Source organism: Eurytemora carolleeae, unplaced genomic scaffold (assembly GCF_000591075.1).
Source record: "Eurytemora carolleeae unplaced genomic scaffold, Eaff_2.0 scaffold195, whole genome shotgun sequence".
In the NCBI taxonomy this organism is placed as follows: Eukaryota; Metazoa; Arthropoda; class Copepoda; order Calanoida; family Temoridae; genus Eurytemora; species Eurytemora carolleeae.
Window position 1 is genome coordinate 225362 of NW_019396094.1, and position 16125 is coordinate 241486.

The 16125-nt window shown below is 31.7% G+C and overlaps 1 protein-coding gene across 1 annotated transcript in view; it reads right to left on the bottom strand.

Moving 5' to 3' along the window:
- The window catches only part of LOC111694726 (uncharacterized), a 36960-nt gene that overhangs the window by 14628 nt on the left and 6207 nt on the right, over window positions 1-16125 (bottom strand). Inside the window, exons 2-8 of the mRNA XM_023463719.1 lie at window positions 14289-14337; window positions 13752-13904; window positions 12890-12975; window positions 12212-12312; window positions 11788-12117; window positions 11600-11726; window positions 3159-3340 (exon numbers count right to left, since the gene is read on the bottom strand). Coding sequence (XP_023319487.1) covers window positions 3159-3340; window positions 11600-11726; window positions 11788-12117; window positions 12212-12312; window positions 12890-12975; window positions 13752-13904; window positions 14289-14337 — 1028 coding nt within the window. The remainder of the gene's footprint in view (window positions 1-3158; window positions 3341-11599; window positions 11727-11787; window positions 12118-12211; window positions 12313-12889; window positions 12976-13751; window positions 13905-14288; window positions 14338-16125) is intronic.

Genomic DNA, 16125 nt, shown 5'->3' on the forward strand with positions numbered 1-16125 from the left:
TATAAATAATGTAAGGATATCCAAAGAGAGAGAAAAAGAGTGGATTAAGGACTGAAATTAAAAGTTTCCACAATGGATATTCGGATTAAGTAGTTGGGATTAGAGGTTATCCATTCTAAAGTTCTCAGAGTTGGGAACTTTAGAATGGTGGATATCAGGAATAATGCTTGATCCACTCATTTTCTTAATCGTGAGATGAAATAATGCTTGTTCTCCTCTTGTTATTAATCTCCAGATTAATTAACCGATCGGGATTTAGGATATTCCATTCTAAAGTTTTCAGCTCAGTTCAGATTGGACATGGTTGTAGCGCACATATTTTCGCGCTATATTCATTTCTGAAAATTAATATGTACTTTACTAATTACGACATGGTTTTGTATTACGTAATTTTGTTTAATTACGCCATAATTACGTGAAACTATACTTTCTTTCGTATACGTAATTAACACATAATTTCGCGGAATGCTCCTCCGTAAGTGAAAGAAAGTGTTACGCGTAATTACGCGTAATTACCTGTAACGTAATTACAACTAGCATCAACCATTGGTTGTCTGCTACATGGTGTTTATATAATGGGATACGAGCGTCTACGCAGACAATATTATTCAAACAAATAACAAAAATCTTTGAACGCTTTGCAGATATGTTGTGAAACTAAAACCAAAATTTGTAATATTCTCTAAAAGTGTTATTCATGTGAATGATGTCCGTCCAATTATGCTAAACAATTTATCATTATCATTTGTTAATTAAATTAAACATCTTGGAATGTGCTCCAGTCCAGTCATATAATTAACTGACTAAAGATTGTAGCATTACGAGAGCTTGCTTTATTTCAAAGATACACTCACTTGCTTTATTTCAAAGATACACTCACTTTATCAAGGGTTCTACTTTTCTGATCCAATGAATTTAATGAAATATACACAACTAGGCTTTTAGGGCGCTTCGCGCCCATCTTCTATTTAAATTGTGAACATGTTCTTTTTGTTTACACTTAGAACAAAGAAGAAAAGATTTTGCGTATTTTTAAAAAATCGCGAATTTTCAAGAATTTAATTTTTTTTTACAAAATTAAAAACCTTTAAAACACATTTTTTTATTTTAATCATTCATAAACCTTCCCTGTGGTCACGTGATGTCCCAAAAAAATTTGGGCCCGATCGGTTCAGCCGTTTTGACGTTTACTGGATACAAACAAACAGACACCCAAACAGCCAAATTTATATACAGATGATACATGTAGTTTTCGTGGTTCCTATCTATCGGACTTGTATTGTAATAATGTTATTGGATTTTATTCATCATGGAATATGGTTACAGTAATATTTAACCTACCTAGAGAAGCCCATAGATATTTTATTGAACCAATTTCAGAAAACCATCACTTAAAGACCATGCTGTGTTTACGTTTTGTATCCTTTTTTCATAGTTTACAGAAAAGTAACAAAATCGCTATCCGATTGCTTTCTTATGTTTTTCCGAAAAATCAATGACTACTCTTGGCAAAAATATTTACAACATTGCACAAAATTGTTATTGTAATTTGAATGATCTAAAAAAATAGAATGTAAAAAGTAATTTAACTTTTGCAAAAGTTTCCGATGAACATTTTTGGAAAATTCCATTTTTAAAGAAATTGTTAGCCATTAGATGAAATGATTTTGAATTTCCCAGTTTTGAATATAGTGTTTTGTATATAGTCTTTAATTGCATATATCCGTTTATTATATCTATTGTATAAGGCGAAGAAGGCAAGATACACCCATATAGCCTCTTATCTACAATTTCCTCACAAACATAGACTTGCTGCAAAGCGCTCACCCATAGTGCTTTCGATGGTGTATTTTTGAACCCCCTAGCCTGTCCTTGGCCGCAGCGCTCAACCAAAGTACAAAAATCTATTTTGTATCAATTAGTAATTTATGGCTGAAATTATTCATTAAAAATCAAGACAAAGGACTTGAGTCTTTGTCACAAACTCAAATTTTCTAATCCTTATATCTTAGCAGCTTCATGGTGCAAACCTTTGATATTTCAAACTTTTTTGATCTACCAGAACTCATAGTTTGAAATTGAGTTTCAAAAATTTAGGTATTAGAAAATTTGAGTTTGTGGCAAAGACTCAAATCCTTTTGCTGAAAGATTTATGGGTGTGGCTTAGGAAGCGCTACGCGCGACGGGTAAGCGCTTTGACAGGAGTCTATGTTTGTGAGTAAATTGTGGATAGGAGGCTATACTAGTGTTGCTTGCCTTCACTTCGTCTATATTGCGCGGTGCATTTCGCAAGTTACTTTTGCAGAGAACCCGCAAATGAAAATAACCAGAGCTGAGCTGAAAACTTTAGAATGTGATATCCTTAATCCTGATCTGTTAATTAATCTGAGCTGAAAACTTTAGAATGAAATATCCAGATATCCCGTCGAATAATTAATCTGAAGATTAAAGTCATGAGTTTTCAAAGCAATATTTAATCTCGAGATTAAGTAAAAGAGTGGATTAAGCCTTAATCCTGATATCCACCATTCTAAAGTTTTCAGCTCTGAAAACTTTAGAATGAGATAACTTTAATCCCGATCGATTAATCAATCTGGAGATTAATAACGAGAGAAGAACAAGCATAATTTAATCTGGAGATTAAGAAAAGAGTGGATTAAGCATTAATCCCGATATCCACCATTCTAAAGTTCCCACCTCTGTTTGAAAAACAATTAAAAATATGGATATCTAATTCACAATTGATCAAACAAAGCTTTTAAGGATACTGTTATTAATAGAGCAGAGAGCATGGAGGGCTACTTGAAATTACGCTTACAGTTAGTTTAATATAAATTTAATTTTTAATTTTTGTTCCTTAATTTTTAAGTTTTTATTACTGAAAGCAACCAATATTGAAAGTAGCATAACCATATTTTAAGTAAATTTTTGATAAAAAACTTTAAGTTGTTTCCATAGCTCCGTTTAATTCTGTGCTGAAACTTTCAATTTTGGTCAAAATTCTTAAAAATATCATGATCTGCGGGAAAATTTACACTTTAGCATAAAAACTTCTTGATTTGCGCAAATTACGAAAAAAAATATTGCGCTTCATGTACAAAAGTTTACAAAAAAATATGGTAATTTTGTGGAAACCCTATTTATCTTAAAGTGCTTACCGACTTTCCCTGTTTTGCTGAATGTTTTCTCGAAGAGACTTTTCCAACGTGTCCAATAAAACTGGAACGGAGTAATTCCCCTTTCCTGTGATATCAGCCCCCTGCAACCACTTTTGAAACACTGTTTTTTCGAGAACAAGTGCACAGGAGTTTATGCTTGCCGAAACCTGCTGGCTTGACACCTTAATTAGTACGACAAGGATAAAAAATTATATAATTAATTAATGTTATATCTATGGCTGGAATGATTGACCCTAATTTAACCAACTGTCATACACGGTGTCCCGTAAACATTGTTGCTCTCATAATATATTATTTATATATTTATTTAAATTGAACAAAAACATACATCCTATATTAATCCCTTCATGACTTCAGGTCTGTTAGTCTCCAGAAAACGTAATCTCAAGCTTTACAAAATTTCAAAATCCAAACCGAATCCGGAAAACATAAAAAAAACGTATCAAACTTATAGAAGTATTTATAATAAAACCTGCGGCAAAAGTAAACAAATGTATTTTGTGAAAAAAAATTATAATTCTAAGGGCAATTCTAAGAAGATTTGGGACACATTGGGGGCAGCCATGAATAATAAAAAAGTGGAACTTCAAGCGTAGATCAATGATGAGATTTGCTCAGATGAAATATTGATAGCTAATGCTTTTAATGATTTTTTTCTCAAATTGATTCTAAGGTATCTGATAGTGTCCCCCCGATAAACTCTAATTACTGGGACTTTTTGCCACCTCGATGTTCTAATACTTTTTTTATAGATCCTGTAGTTCCGTATGATATTGCTTCAACAATTTCTCAGCTTGAAAAGAAATTTTCTAAATATATAAACGGTATCTCGATAAATTTCTTATGCACAATCTCTTTCCAAAGGAATTGAGTCTTTGCAGCAAATCCTAATTTTCTAATACATACATAACATAAGTCATAGTTTGAAATATCTAGGGTCTATGACATTGGGTTGTAAAGATATAGGAATTTTAAAATCATAGTTTGTGGCAAAGACTCAATTCCTTTGTGTATCTTGGTATATTTAATCTTTCTGTTCAAAACGGAATATTTCCTGATAATATGAAAACCTCCAGAACTATCCCTGTTTTTAAGAAATCTGGTTCACCTCTCGAAATGAAAAACTATAGACCCATAGCTATTATCAATGCTTTCTCCAAGATTTTTGAAAAAACTATTTCTAAAAGACTTGTTACTTTTTTGACACAAAACAATTTTTTCTTTCAAGAACAATTTGGATTTCTCCAGGGTCGAAGTACAAACCATGCTGTAATATTATTACTTCTGCTTTAAATGAAGGGAAATATTCAATTTTAGTTCTGCTTCATGTACAAAAGGCCTTTGATAGTGTTAAACACTCTATTTTACTTTACAAACTTGAAAATGCAGGTATCCGAGGGGTAGTCTTAGACTGGTTTAAAAGTTATTTATCTAACCTTGCAAGCAAAAAGTTCAAGTAGGCCGATCCAAGATATCAGAAAATACTTCTAATTTGAATATTGGCGTAATCCAGGGTTCTATCTTAGGAGTTATCCTATTTTTAATTTCGATAAATGAAATTTCCAATTGCTTGCTCTTTTTTTACGATCTGTTCTGGTTGCCGACGACATTTCATCTATCCTTTCTGATTCTAATTTTAATAATTTGGTTTCATCTGTTAATACTGAACTATTTAAACTATCTTCTTGGTACAGAGCTAATGGTTTATATGTTCATCCAAAAAAAATCTAAGTTTATCATCTTTAAGCCTACAAATTTCCACTTGCCGGAAGAAACTAACATATTTTTCAACAACAATGATCCTGGTGAAACGGATTCATTTAAAAGGAATTGAGTCTTTGTCTCAAACTCTGATTTTCTAATTCCTATATCTTTAAAGTTCAATGTTGTAGACATGTGACATTTCAAACTATGACTTCTGTTAGATCAAATAATATCGGTTTGAAATATCAAAGGTTTACAACATAGGGTTCAAACGATATAGGGATTAGAAAATCAGAATTTGTGGCAAGGACTCAATTCCTATCTAAAATCCAGCGAATCTCCGACACTTCTGAAGAAAAGTCTGTACGGGTTCTAGGGGTTCTTTTAGACGAAAAACTTAAACTACACTCCCATGTTAACTCTATCTGTTCAAAAATCTCAAGGTCTATTTATTGTCTAAGCCAGGTTGAAAATTTACTTGACATAAGTTGTCTTTAGCTTATTTATTTTGCGCATATTCACTCCCATCTTAATTATTGCAGTTACAATTTTTCTCTTCTTTCTAAAAAGGATCTTATTAGAGTTCAGACCCTACAAAAGAATGTGTACGTCTATAGTCTGCAATAAGAGTTATAATTCTCACACTAACATTGAGAGAAAATTACTTTATATCCACCAGGTTTGCCTTATATGATTTATGTTATGCTGAGTGACCCGTATTGCATCTGATTATTCTTTGATCTTATAAAAAGATTTTTTCGTTCTCTATTGAATTGTAATGGGATGTTTTCTGTTTTAGATTGAACATTACAAATAAATTCTTTCTACATTACTGATCTGTCCATTATGAGTGTCAGAGAGAAGGTCAATGTTCCTTTCTGCCCTATAGTAGAGCCCAAGGACTCTCCAAAAACGTATAAAATGTTATAGATTTGTGTCACAATAAGATCATAGAGGGGGAGGGCCATTTGCCCCCCCCCCCCCAACTGAACCAGTCATGAATCCAAACGTCAGGATAAATAGGGTTAAAAGTCAAGAAATTTCAAAAATCAGAGTGGTAGAGTCAACAAAATAAAGTGGTTGGGGAGGGAGTGAACCCCTGCAACACAATGAGCCTCGGCCATGCAGACAGGAGCCTCCCTGCAGTACGATCATTTCAAGCCTCCACTATGCAGTAAACAAGCCTCCGCTATACAGCACAGCTTATTTATAACTCTTGGTTTTTACATGTAATAATACTTGGAAATTCCTTTCTAAATTGAAATTAGTTTTTGTTTTTAATCTTTGATTTATTGGATTTTTTTTAAAATTCAGATTAATTGGAAATGTTATAGAGGACGTGAGTCAGACTCTAATAAAACGCATAAATAACTTCCAGTATATATATTTCTTATAACTTATTACTAGAGGGTTCAGAACTAGAGTCAATATCGATATCGCACGTGTAGACTGTAGAGATCATATCAGTACTAATGCCCCGTATCCGTTCTATCTCATTCTGTTGAATCTTGTGGAACTAGTTTAACGCGGCCAGGCATCGTCTTCCACAATGTAAAACTTTTGATTATTTTAATCTGATAAAAAATTTAAAAGAAGGTATCACTTAAATCAAAGTTTATAAAATATCAAATAAAATTACTTCTGGATTTTTTCGGATTTTCGGAGTTCAAAAAATTCTTTACTACATGTAAAAAACCAAAAGTTTTAGGGAAGCTATTCTGGTTTAATGTATTGCGGAGGCTCGTACTGCATGGCAATTCTGGGAGGCTCGTGTTTGCATAGATGAGGCTCATGAATCCGGGGGGTCATCTCCCCCATTTCAAAAAAGGACCGTATAGTTTCACTTGGCCCCTCTCTTTTTTAAGAATAGAAACTTAAAAATACTATCAACGTAATTTTAAGAGAGTGACACTCCATTTAAAGATTGGTGCATGCCTGATTCTTAATAATTCATTTTAAATTCATATTTTATTTTGACATTCTTCAAAGTCATGAATAACCAAATATACTTAATACCTAATCTACCGCTGAATATGGTGACATGGAAACGGAAACGACTCAACACGGAATCGGATCAAAAATAAGCGACCCCTCGGAAATCGCTCTAAATTCAAATTTTGAGGAGTTTCCTCTTTTTTTTGATCGATTTTCCAGAATTGTATATCCGTTTCCCCTTTATTTTATTTAAATATTTTTGAGGGATTTCCCAATATTTTTGAGGGGATTCCCAATATTTTTGGTCCGTTTCCTCATATTTTTGATCCGTTCCCGTTTTTTTTCAAAAACTTTAAAAATCACTGTTTGTTGATCGGTTTCCTCAAATTTTAGGTCCGTTTCCTCACAGTTTTGATCCGTTTCCGCTTTTTTCAAAACTTTAAAAATCACTGTTTGTTGATCGGTTTCCTCAAATTTTAGGTCCGTTTCCTCATATTTTTGATCCGTTTCCGCTTTTTTTTAAAAACTTTAAAAATCTCATTTTGTTGATCGGTTTCCTATAATTTTAGGTCCGTTTCTTCATATTTTTGATCCGTTTCCGCTTTTTCCAAAAATTCTTTAAAAATCTCATTTTGTTGATCGGTTTCCTCAAATTTTAGGTCCGTTTCCTCATATTTTTGATCCGTTTCCGCTTTTTTCAAAAACTTAAAAAAACCTTAATTTATTGAAACGCACCAAATAGATTAATTATTTTTAAGGGAACCCAAGGGTATCCTGGTAGGAACATCGGCTAAAAAAATAGATTTTTTAATTTGAAATTTAAGTTTTCTTAAAATTTCGTTTATTTAATTGCACGGGCAACGCCTGGCACTTCAGCTTGAATTAAAATCTGGCAAAGAAAGAAACACACAATTTTACAGCTACAGGGAACCCTGAATGTTATACAAGTTTTGACTTTAGTTCGATGAATATAAAACACAACAATTGTACAGTGTGCACTGATCATTTCTTTTTTTTATTTTAGGCTACTGAAAGTAAGGCCATTTTTGTTGTTATAACATCAAATACACTTGATACAATATTACTTTAATGTCGTCTTTCTGGTTTTTCCTGTATAGAATTGTATTTTTAATCCTTAAAAAAATTAGTTTGAAAAAGTTATTTAAAGATTTAAAGAACGTATATCGTTTAATGAACGTGTACAGAGTGTCCCAATAAACACGGGAATTCAGTGACGAAATCGATATCCTCTTTGTTATGAATTAGCAGTGTAATTCCTAATTTCTAAAACCATAATATTATTATGTCTGCTAGAGTTTTTTTTAGTGAAAACGGTACATGACTATTATAAAGATTTGTCTATATGTCTCTGCAAGATGAACAGTGAAGACGGACAAGTTTACTCTGTTAGTTTACTGTAATTTTTTTGTTTTACTAAGTACAACCGTATGCATGGTCAAAACATAAACAAACAAATTGTAAACATAGCAGAATTCGTCACTGAATTCCCATGTTTGCTGGGACATCCTGTATGAAATCAGTATTTTTTTGTATTTTTCAAATCTTTTTTTTATTAGCTGTATAAATTACAATCAAAGGTCATACACTTTTGTATATGTTTTTTTGATCTTGATACATGCTCATTTAAACTCTTTTTCGTGTATCAAGCAAGATATTGTTCCTAGTGTGAAAGGTTTAAACAAATCAGTACACATATTTAGTCCTTTCTGTGGAATCAGTGATACATTATTTCATCAATATTTTATAAAAATGTTACATTGAGAACCACAAAACTGTGGAACAGGAAGACAACTTTTAGACTAATTGTGCAGTGTGCTCAAACCCATTTCACATAACAACCGATTTTTAAGGTTTTTGTAAAACCATTTACTGTATAACAATTCATTACATATGCAGATAATTGTTAGTTTTTTGAACTGGAGGATTTAAAGAAATTCTCATAAGAAAATAGATCAGAACAGAAAATTACGAATTTTTTTATAATAATTTTGCAAATTTTCTGTGATTCTGTGATTCAATCTTAGAAATAATATATTTACACATTTTTGCCTTTCTGAACCTTTGATTTTGCGAGAAAAAAAGGTACACTGAATTTTTTTAACCATTCGATTACAAAAAGATATAAAATGTCAAAAACTTTAAAAAGTCCCCCCCCCCCGAATTCTTATACAATTAATTCCCTGATCTGTGCAGGGGAAAATCTGTAGACTTAGCATTATGATAGTGGAATCTAGCTTCTCTGTTTATAGTTTTTTCTTGAATTTCAAGATGAAAGACGACTTTTTATAAACGTCTGTAATCAACAATATTTTTTAGGGAGCGTGCACACTATATTTCAAAATTGATTAGTTTTTTCTTGTATTTCAAGATGAAAGACGACTTTTTATAATCGTCTGTAATCAACAATATTTTTTGGGGAGCGTGCACACTATATTTCAAAAAAGACGAAAATGAACTAGACAAAAGTGAACTTAGACGAAAGTGTACTAGACGAAATGTTACTGAGCCTTTGTTATGAATTAGCAGTGTAATTCCTAATTTCTAAAACCATAATATTATTATGTCCGCTAGAGTTTATTTAGTGAAAACGGTAAATGACTGCAAGATGAACAGTGAAGACGGACAAGTTTACTCTGTCTTGTTTTACTAAGTACAACCGTATGCATGGTCAAAACATAAACAAACAAATAAAAAAAATAGCAGAATTCGTCACTGAATTCCCATGTTTATTGGGACATCCTGTATGAAATCGGTATTTTTCATATTTATCAAAGATTTTTTTATTAGCTGTAGAAATTACACAGAAAAGACAAAAGGTATTAAAGGTACTTAAAGGTATATGTTTTTTTGACCTTGATACATGCTCATTTAAACTCTTTTTCGTGTATCAAGCAATATATGGTACCTACTGTGAAAGGTTTAAACAAATTAGTACACATATTTAGTCCTTTCTGTGGAATCAGTGATACATTATTTCATCAATATTTTATAAAAATGTTACAGTGAGAACCACAAAACTGTGGAACAGGAAGGTAACTTTTAGACTAATTGTGCAGTGTGCACAGACCCATTTCACATAAAAAACTGATTTTAAAGGTTTCTGTAAAACCATTTGCTTTATAACAATTCATTACATATGCAGATATTTGCTGTCGTCTTAATATTCCACAGTTTTAAGGGTCTCACTGTAGTTTATATCTGTAATATTTCAAGTAGCATTATTTGTTTGTTTTTTGAACTGGAGGATTTTAAGAAATTCTCATTAAAAAAATAGACCAGAACTGAAAATTAAGAATTTTTTATTACAATTTTGCAAATTTTCTGTGATTCTGTGATTCAATCTTACTAAAATTCTAGATTTTGATAGAAATAATGCATATATACACATTTTTGCTTTTCTGAACCTTTGATTTTGAGAGAAAAAAAAGTTCACTGATTTTTTTAACCATTCGATTACAAAAATAATATAAAATTTCAAAAATTTTAAAAAGTCCCCCCCCCCCCGAAATCTTATACAATTCATTCCCTGATCCGTGCAGGGGCAAATCTGTAGATTTAGCATTATGCTAGTGGAATGTTTATAGTTTTTTCTTGTATTTCAAGATGAAAGACGACTTTTTATAATCGTCTGTAATCATCATTATATTTTGGGGAGTGTGCACACTATATGAAATAATTTAGTTTGACTGAGAGTTCTCTTTGTTATTATAAGAATTTGGTATATTATTGAGCACAGAGCAAACCCTTCAGCGATTAAAAAATGTCGTTTTTTTACTTCAAATTCTGAAAATACTCTCGGTACTCCCCTGCGGATACCAAAAAAAAGATCATTTAAAAGTTTTTGACTAAGAGGAAATGGATCCTAAATATGAGGAAATGGACATAAAATTTGAGGAAACCGATCAACAAAATGAGATTTTTAAAGAATTTTTGGAAAAAGCGGAAACGGATCAAAAATATGAGGAAACGGACCTAAAATTATAGGAAACCGATCAACAAAATGAGATTTTTAAAGTTTTTGAAAAAAGCGGAAACGGATCAAAAATATGAGGAAACGGACCTAAAAATATGAGGAAATTGATCAAAAAAAGAGGAAACCATTCAACTCTAAATATTGGGAAACGGATACAAAATATTCGGAAATCCCTCAACAATTCTGAACTTTTGAATTTTCGAATTTCTAAAAAAACGGAAATTCCTCAAAAATAATTTTTGATCTGTTTCCGTGTTTAGTCGTTTCCATGTCACTGCTGAATATACCGGTTTTACCAGTCAATTCGTGACGCTAATGAATTTAAATTCACAAAAAGCATGGCATGGAACACACGTGGTGAAAAAATTGCAGCAAAAATTTTAACTTAAAAAGTCAGATACAAATACAGTAATCAGACATAAATTACAAAGTAAATACTGTTAAAAAATAAATAACTTTCCAACTAGAAATTATCTGAAATAATTTTTTATGCGGATAAGACTAGAACTTTGGTAATTATTTAATAAAAGATCCATGGACCCCCCCCCCCCTCAACTTAAAAAAAGCAACCTCTGCTGCTCTTGCTTTCTTAGAAAAAGGGGCAGGGGGGTTTAAACAGACTATGAGAGAATAGAGCCAAACATTTTTGAAAGGAAGGTTTATAAATATTTTTTTTAATTAAATTATGATAGCTAGTGGGGCTCAGTTAAATCAATGGTTTCCAGGGGGTACAAAAACGGGTGCTGGGACCCCACGGCATTAACACATTCTTTAACTAATAAATTACCTGATCATTTCCCGTAAGATCTTTTTCCCGAAGCAAAAGGGCTAAACGATCAATATCAACTATTTGATTACCAATTGCCTTGTTTAGACTAATCATAAGCGAAGTTTCATCCCTATCAGACCACATTCTAAAGTCATAAAAGTGATATAAGGACTTTAAAACTTTATATTTTAGTTAAGTAACCATACTTGCTTCGTAGAGATGAAGTTTTTCTTTCTATCGGTCTACTAATTTTCCTCTCATTTGACAGTAAATTGGTGCTGTTATTGTAACTTTTTTGTTGTTCAATAAACATATTTTCATTTCCTTGCTTTTCAAATCTTCTCATTTCAAGAAAATTCATAAATTTTTCGTAGTTAGTACTTCCAACAAACTTGGGGTCTCTGAATCGCCTGTGAAGAAATGGAAGGGCAGGGCCAATTGGAACTTTGTATTTCTCAATGAGGGCATTAATAGCTGCAGGAGCGAGAATTCGATCTCGATCTATGTCTAGTTTTCTCATCTCCATTAACATCACGCTAAAAAATTCAATATCTCAACATTTATACTCGTTTAATCTATTTAGATGAAGAATTTAAAGCAAACAAAAAAATTTTTGAGCTTTTTTTATACCTAAGTGTTCTTTCAGTAACTTTATCCAGCCTTTCCTTGCAGAATGCTCCAAGTTGCTCTTCTTTTTCCATGTTTGCGTCAACGTCATCCTCATCTTCACTCTTAAAAAGTATATGCCTTCCAAAGAATCTGTTCATGATTTTTTAAATAATATTGATTAGGGTTTTTTTGTTCTTTTTCTTGTTGTGGGCACAATTTTCAAATTTGTTATTCCAAGATGCATTATCCTTACTATTGATTTGCTGTCAATTCTTTGTTGATATTTTTATGCTAGTCTATTAGTATGATATTCTGTGAAGAATCAACATTATATCCCAAATAATTAGTACAAACTAACATATTTACAATTAGTCAACAGATAAATGATATAAGTAGGGTTTTATACTAAAATTTCCAGTATATCTGAACAAATTATTCAACATGAAATGTTTAATTAGACTATAACATTCAAGCTCGCTAAAATTTTCAGAAAAATTAGATCATTAAAACAAATTTTCATGCATACAATGTTGAACACGTTCATTCTCAGTATAGATCTCCCAAGATATAGATCATCTAAAGAGATTCAGAAAAGGTTCATTGGAATAAGGTTTGATTGAAAAATTACAAAAAAGAGAGCTTTAGTATTTCTAAGCCGTACAACACACTTATGAACTAACAAAATATTTTTTTACCTACCAATAAAAAGTTATGACCGATTGGAGGTAAAATTGGAAAGGATGATATAGTTGATGCAGAACTTAAATCTTTTCTGTCCTGCTTTTCTGAACAAAAAATACGTAGTAACTTTTAAACCCCCCCCCCCCCAGCATATCCTGGTTTTCAAGTACCCCAGCAGGGACAGGGTTAAAGCAATTTGTAAAATTAAGCTTTTTATCCTTTTTTCTTGATTTTTAACAAAAAAAATCCTACTATGAATTAGGATTCTTGTAAGATAAAACATGATGGCTCACCGGCATAGGGTCAAACGACAAAGGGTCAAAAACGCTACAAAGAGTAAAACGACAAAGGGTCAACATAATTAAAAATATTTCATGCATTATTTCAGGGTTAGTTTAGGTTAAGACATTTTCTGGGCAGAGTGCTGCAGCTAGGACTGGCTGGGGGGCCGATCGCTGCTGTTAGTAATTCAAATGAATATAAAATTGAATCAAATTAACCAAAAAAATAATTTAAATGAATTTTTGCCCGTTTGTCGCACTTTTTGACCCTATATCGTGTTACCCTTTGTCACGTTTTTGACCATTTGTCCTTGTACCCTAGTTCGTTTTACCCTATGTCGTTTTACCCTATGTGGTTTGACCCTATGGCATTTGACCCCAGGTTGTTTGACCCTATGTCGGTGAATCAACAAAGTAACTTCTTGTAATAAGTAGAAATCAACTGAAAGGCATTCATACATTTAGATTCAATAAATACCGAAAAAAGAAACATAAGAAATATTCATAAAAAGAACAATGCTTGGAAAGATTTCTTTAAGAACATTGTTTTTCTTCGCAAAATTATATAGAAAAAAGAGAGAAAATGAGAAAATATTTACCATTATTTTGAGACCCCTTTTCTTCCAGCTTATTATCATCTATTTCTAAGTCGTCATCAGAAGAGAATTTATTTGCAAGATCTTTTTCTCGCTCTTCTAGGTTTTTCATGGAAATATCGAGGGTGCTCTTCTCTCTTGATATTTCATCAACCACTGTCATGCATCATTCGAATTGTCAAAAAGTAATTTGGCAGAATCAAGTCGTTTTTGAGAAATGAAATATTTCAAGTATCTAACTAAAACAAATTATATTGAAAAAAAATATTCCCACCTTTCATCTGTCCAACTTCTACAAATCTTCGAATGTGAAGCTATAAATTCGCCAAATCATATTTGAGGATTAGCAATAATTATAGTTTACAGAGTTTTCAGTATAGTAGTATTAAAAATAAATAAATTAAAAGTAAATAAACGAAGAGGTTTAAAGTTTTATCAACCGGTAAAAAAGACCCATTGCTAAAAGTACTAAAAGAGTTGTTCAAGATAAAACATCTTGAAACCCAAATGCCCAACCATTAAACGAAAACAATTCTTTTCCTTGTTTGTTTTCATGCACATATCTTTCTTCTCTTAGCCCGGATGATTTCTTAAATATAGATTTAACTTTAAAACATATTTGTCGAGTAACATAATAAACCATTGCACAAATACAAAATATCCAATTATAACACATTTGTAGATTGTAATTTTCAATAACTTAAGTGTCGGAATTTGTGTTTATAAGTACAAACTTAGTTCATATTATACAAGACTAATTTAGGATGCATATCATCATCGTTTCATACATCTTCTGCACCATTTGCCTCAAATTTTGATTGGGGAACTCGGTAGAACCCCGGGATACGTCTGAGTTAGGTGTGTTGACTTTTGAAGAGAAAACTCCAAGCTAGTAATACATCTGAAGCCATTTATTATGTCTTGTCTTTACTCTATTACTCATCTTAGAAAGTAGTAATATCATAAAATTATGATATTTCAAGTTTTATGATTTCCTTGTATTTCAAAAAGTTTTTCTAAAATCTTTAGAGTAGATTTGAATTTTAGAAAAAATAACATGTAACAGGTAAAGTGTGCATTAGCTCAGAGGCAAATTTGTCTCCTTATCGTTTTAAATTATGATAAGATTGGATGAAATATTCTAATGTATTGGGTGTATGAATTACGCTCCATAAGACTATCAAAATGGTTGCAGTTTTAATGTGGACATTGTGTTAAAATCTAGGTAACATTTCCCTTCAATGGAATCTTTTTATCGGTTAGTATTAGTTCAACTTATTCCAACTTTTTAGGGTCCAAGGTTTACCAAACCCTCATTTGGAATCACACACCTTCGTTCCAAACCGCACCACTAGGATTTCAAACCCTTCATTTTCGTTAGTTATTTTTTATTTAAATTTACTGACCAAGAATAAGTTTACTTTTTTATCTGGGAGTTTGATCAGTTACACCACTTTGAGAAAAGTTTTGAAAGTGCAAGGTAATTTAAGTAACTTAAAATTTTTATTTTCCCTGTAAATATTATCAAAACTGTATTTCTATAAAGTCTTTATTTTAGGATTACATAATTGTATCCACATTTGATACATCTAATAACTCTCGTCAAGGTCCTCATTCCCATTTTCCCCCTTAATTGCTTTCATGGTCTTCTACTTAGAGTTAGGATAAAGGGTCGTGTTAAAATACTTTTAATTTACACTTTTTACATTGTTCTTTTTACACTCGATTAAAGAAATGCAAAAAAGTAATGTCACTTCAGTAAAATGTCATCAGTTATGTTAGGTTTGGTTAGATGATGCTCAGGTTGGGTTGCATGAATTTCTTAGCTTAAAGTATCGTTATCTGCACATGTCAACATAAAATCCATAATAATGCATTTTTTCATTCACTTATATTTTTTTCCATTATCTATCATTTCATAACCCTTAGATATTATTATACACATAAAAGTGTTTCTTCTTTTGAGACTTAGTGGAATACAGCTGGAAATGGTATGTAAATTTTTTAGGTATTATTAGAGCAGAAATATTTAGTGTTTTTACATTTGTTTGTAATTAGAATATAACATTTACTATTATTGAATCCCTCAGGGGTTTAAATTTTCATTGTTTCTATTTCTTCGGAGAGTAGATTACATTCTTTTGTAAAAAGCTGGTTTTAACTGGAAATGCTATGTAAATTTTTTAGGTGAGAGCAGAAATATTTAGCGATTTTACATTTGTTTGTAATAAGAATATAACTGTTTTGAAACCTATCCGATGCGAGAAGGACCAGTTTAGCGCCTTATTTACCCCTGGATTCAGTGTTTGTCTCAGGAACAAAAAAGTTTCCAGAAACTCGTATTTTCTAGTTTGTGTATTATAACCAGTTTGAGTTT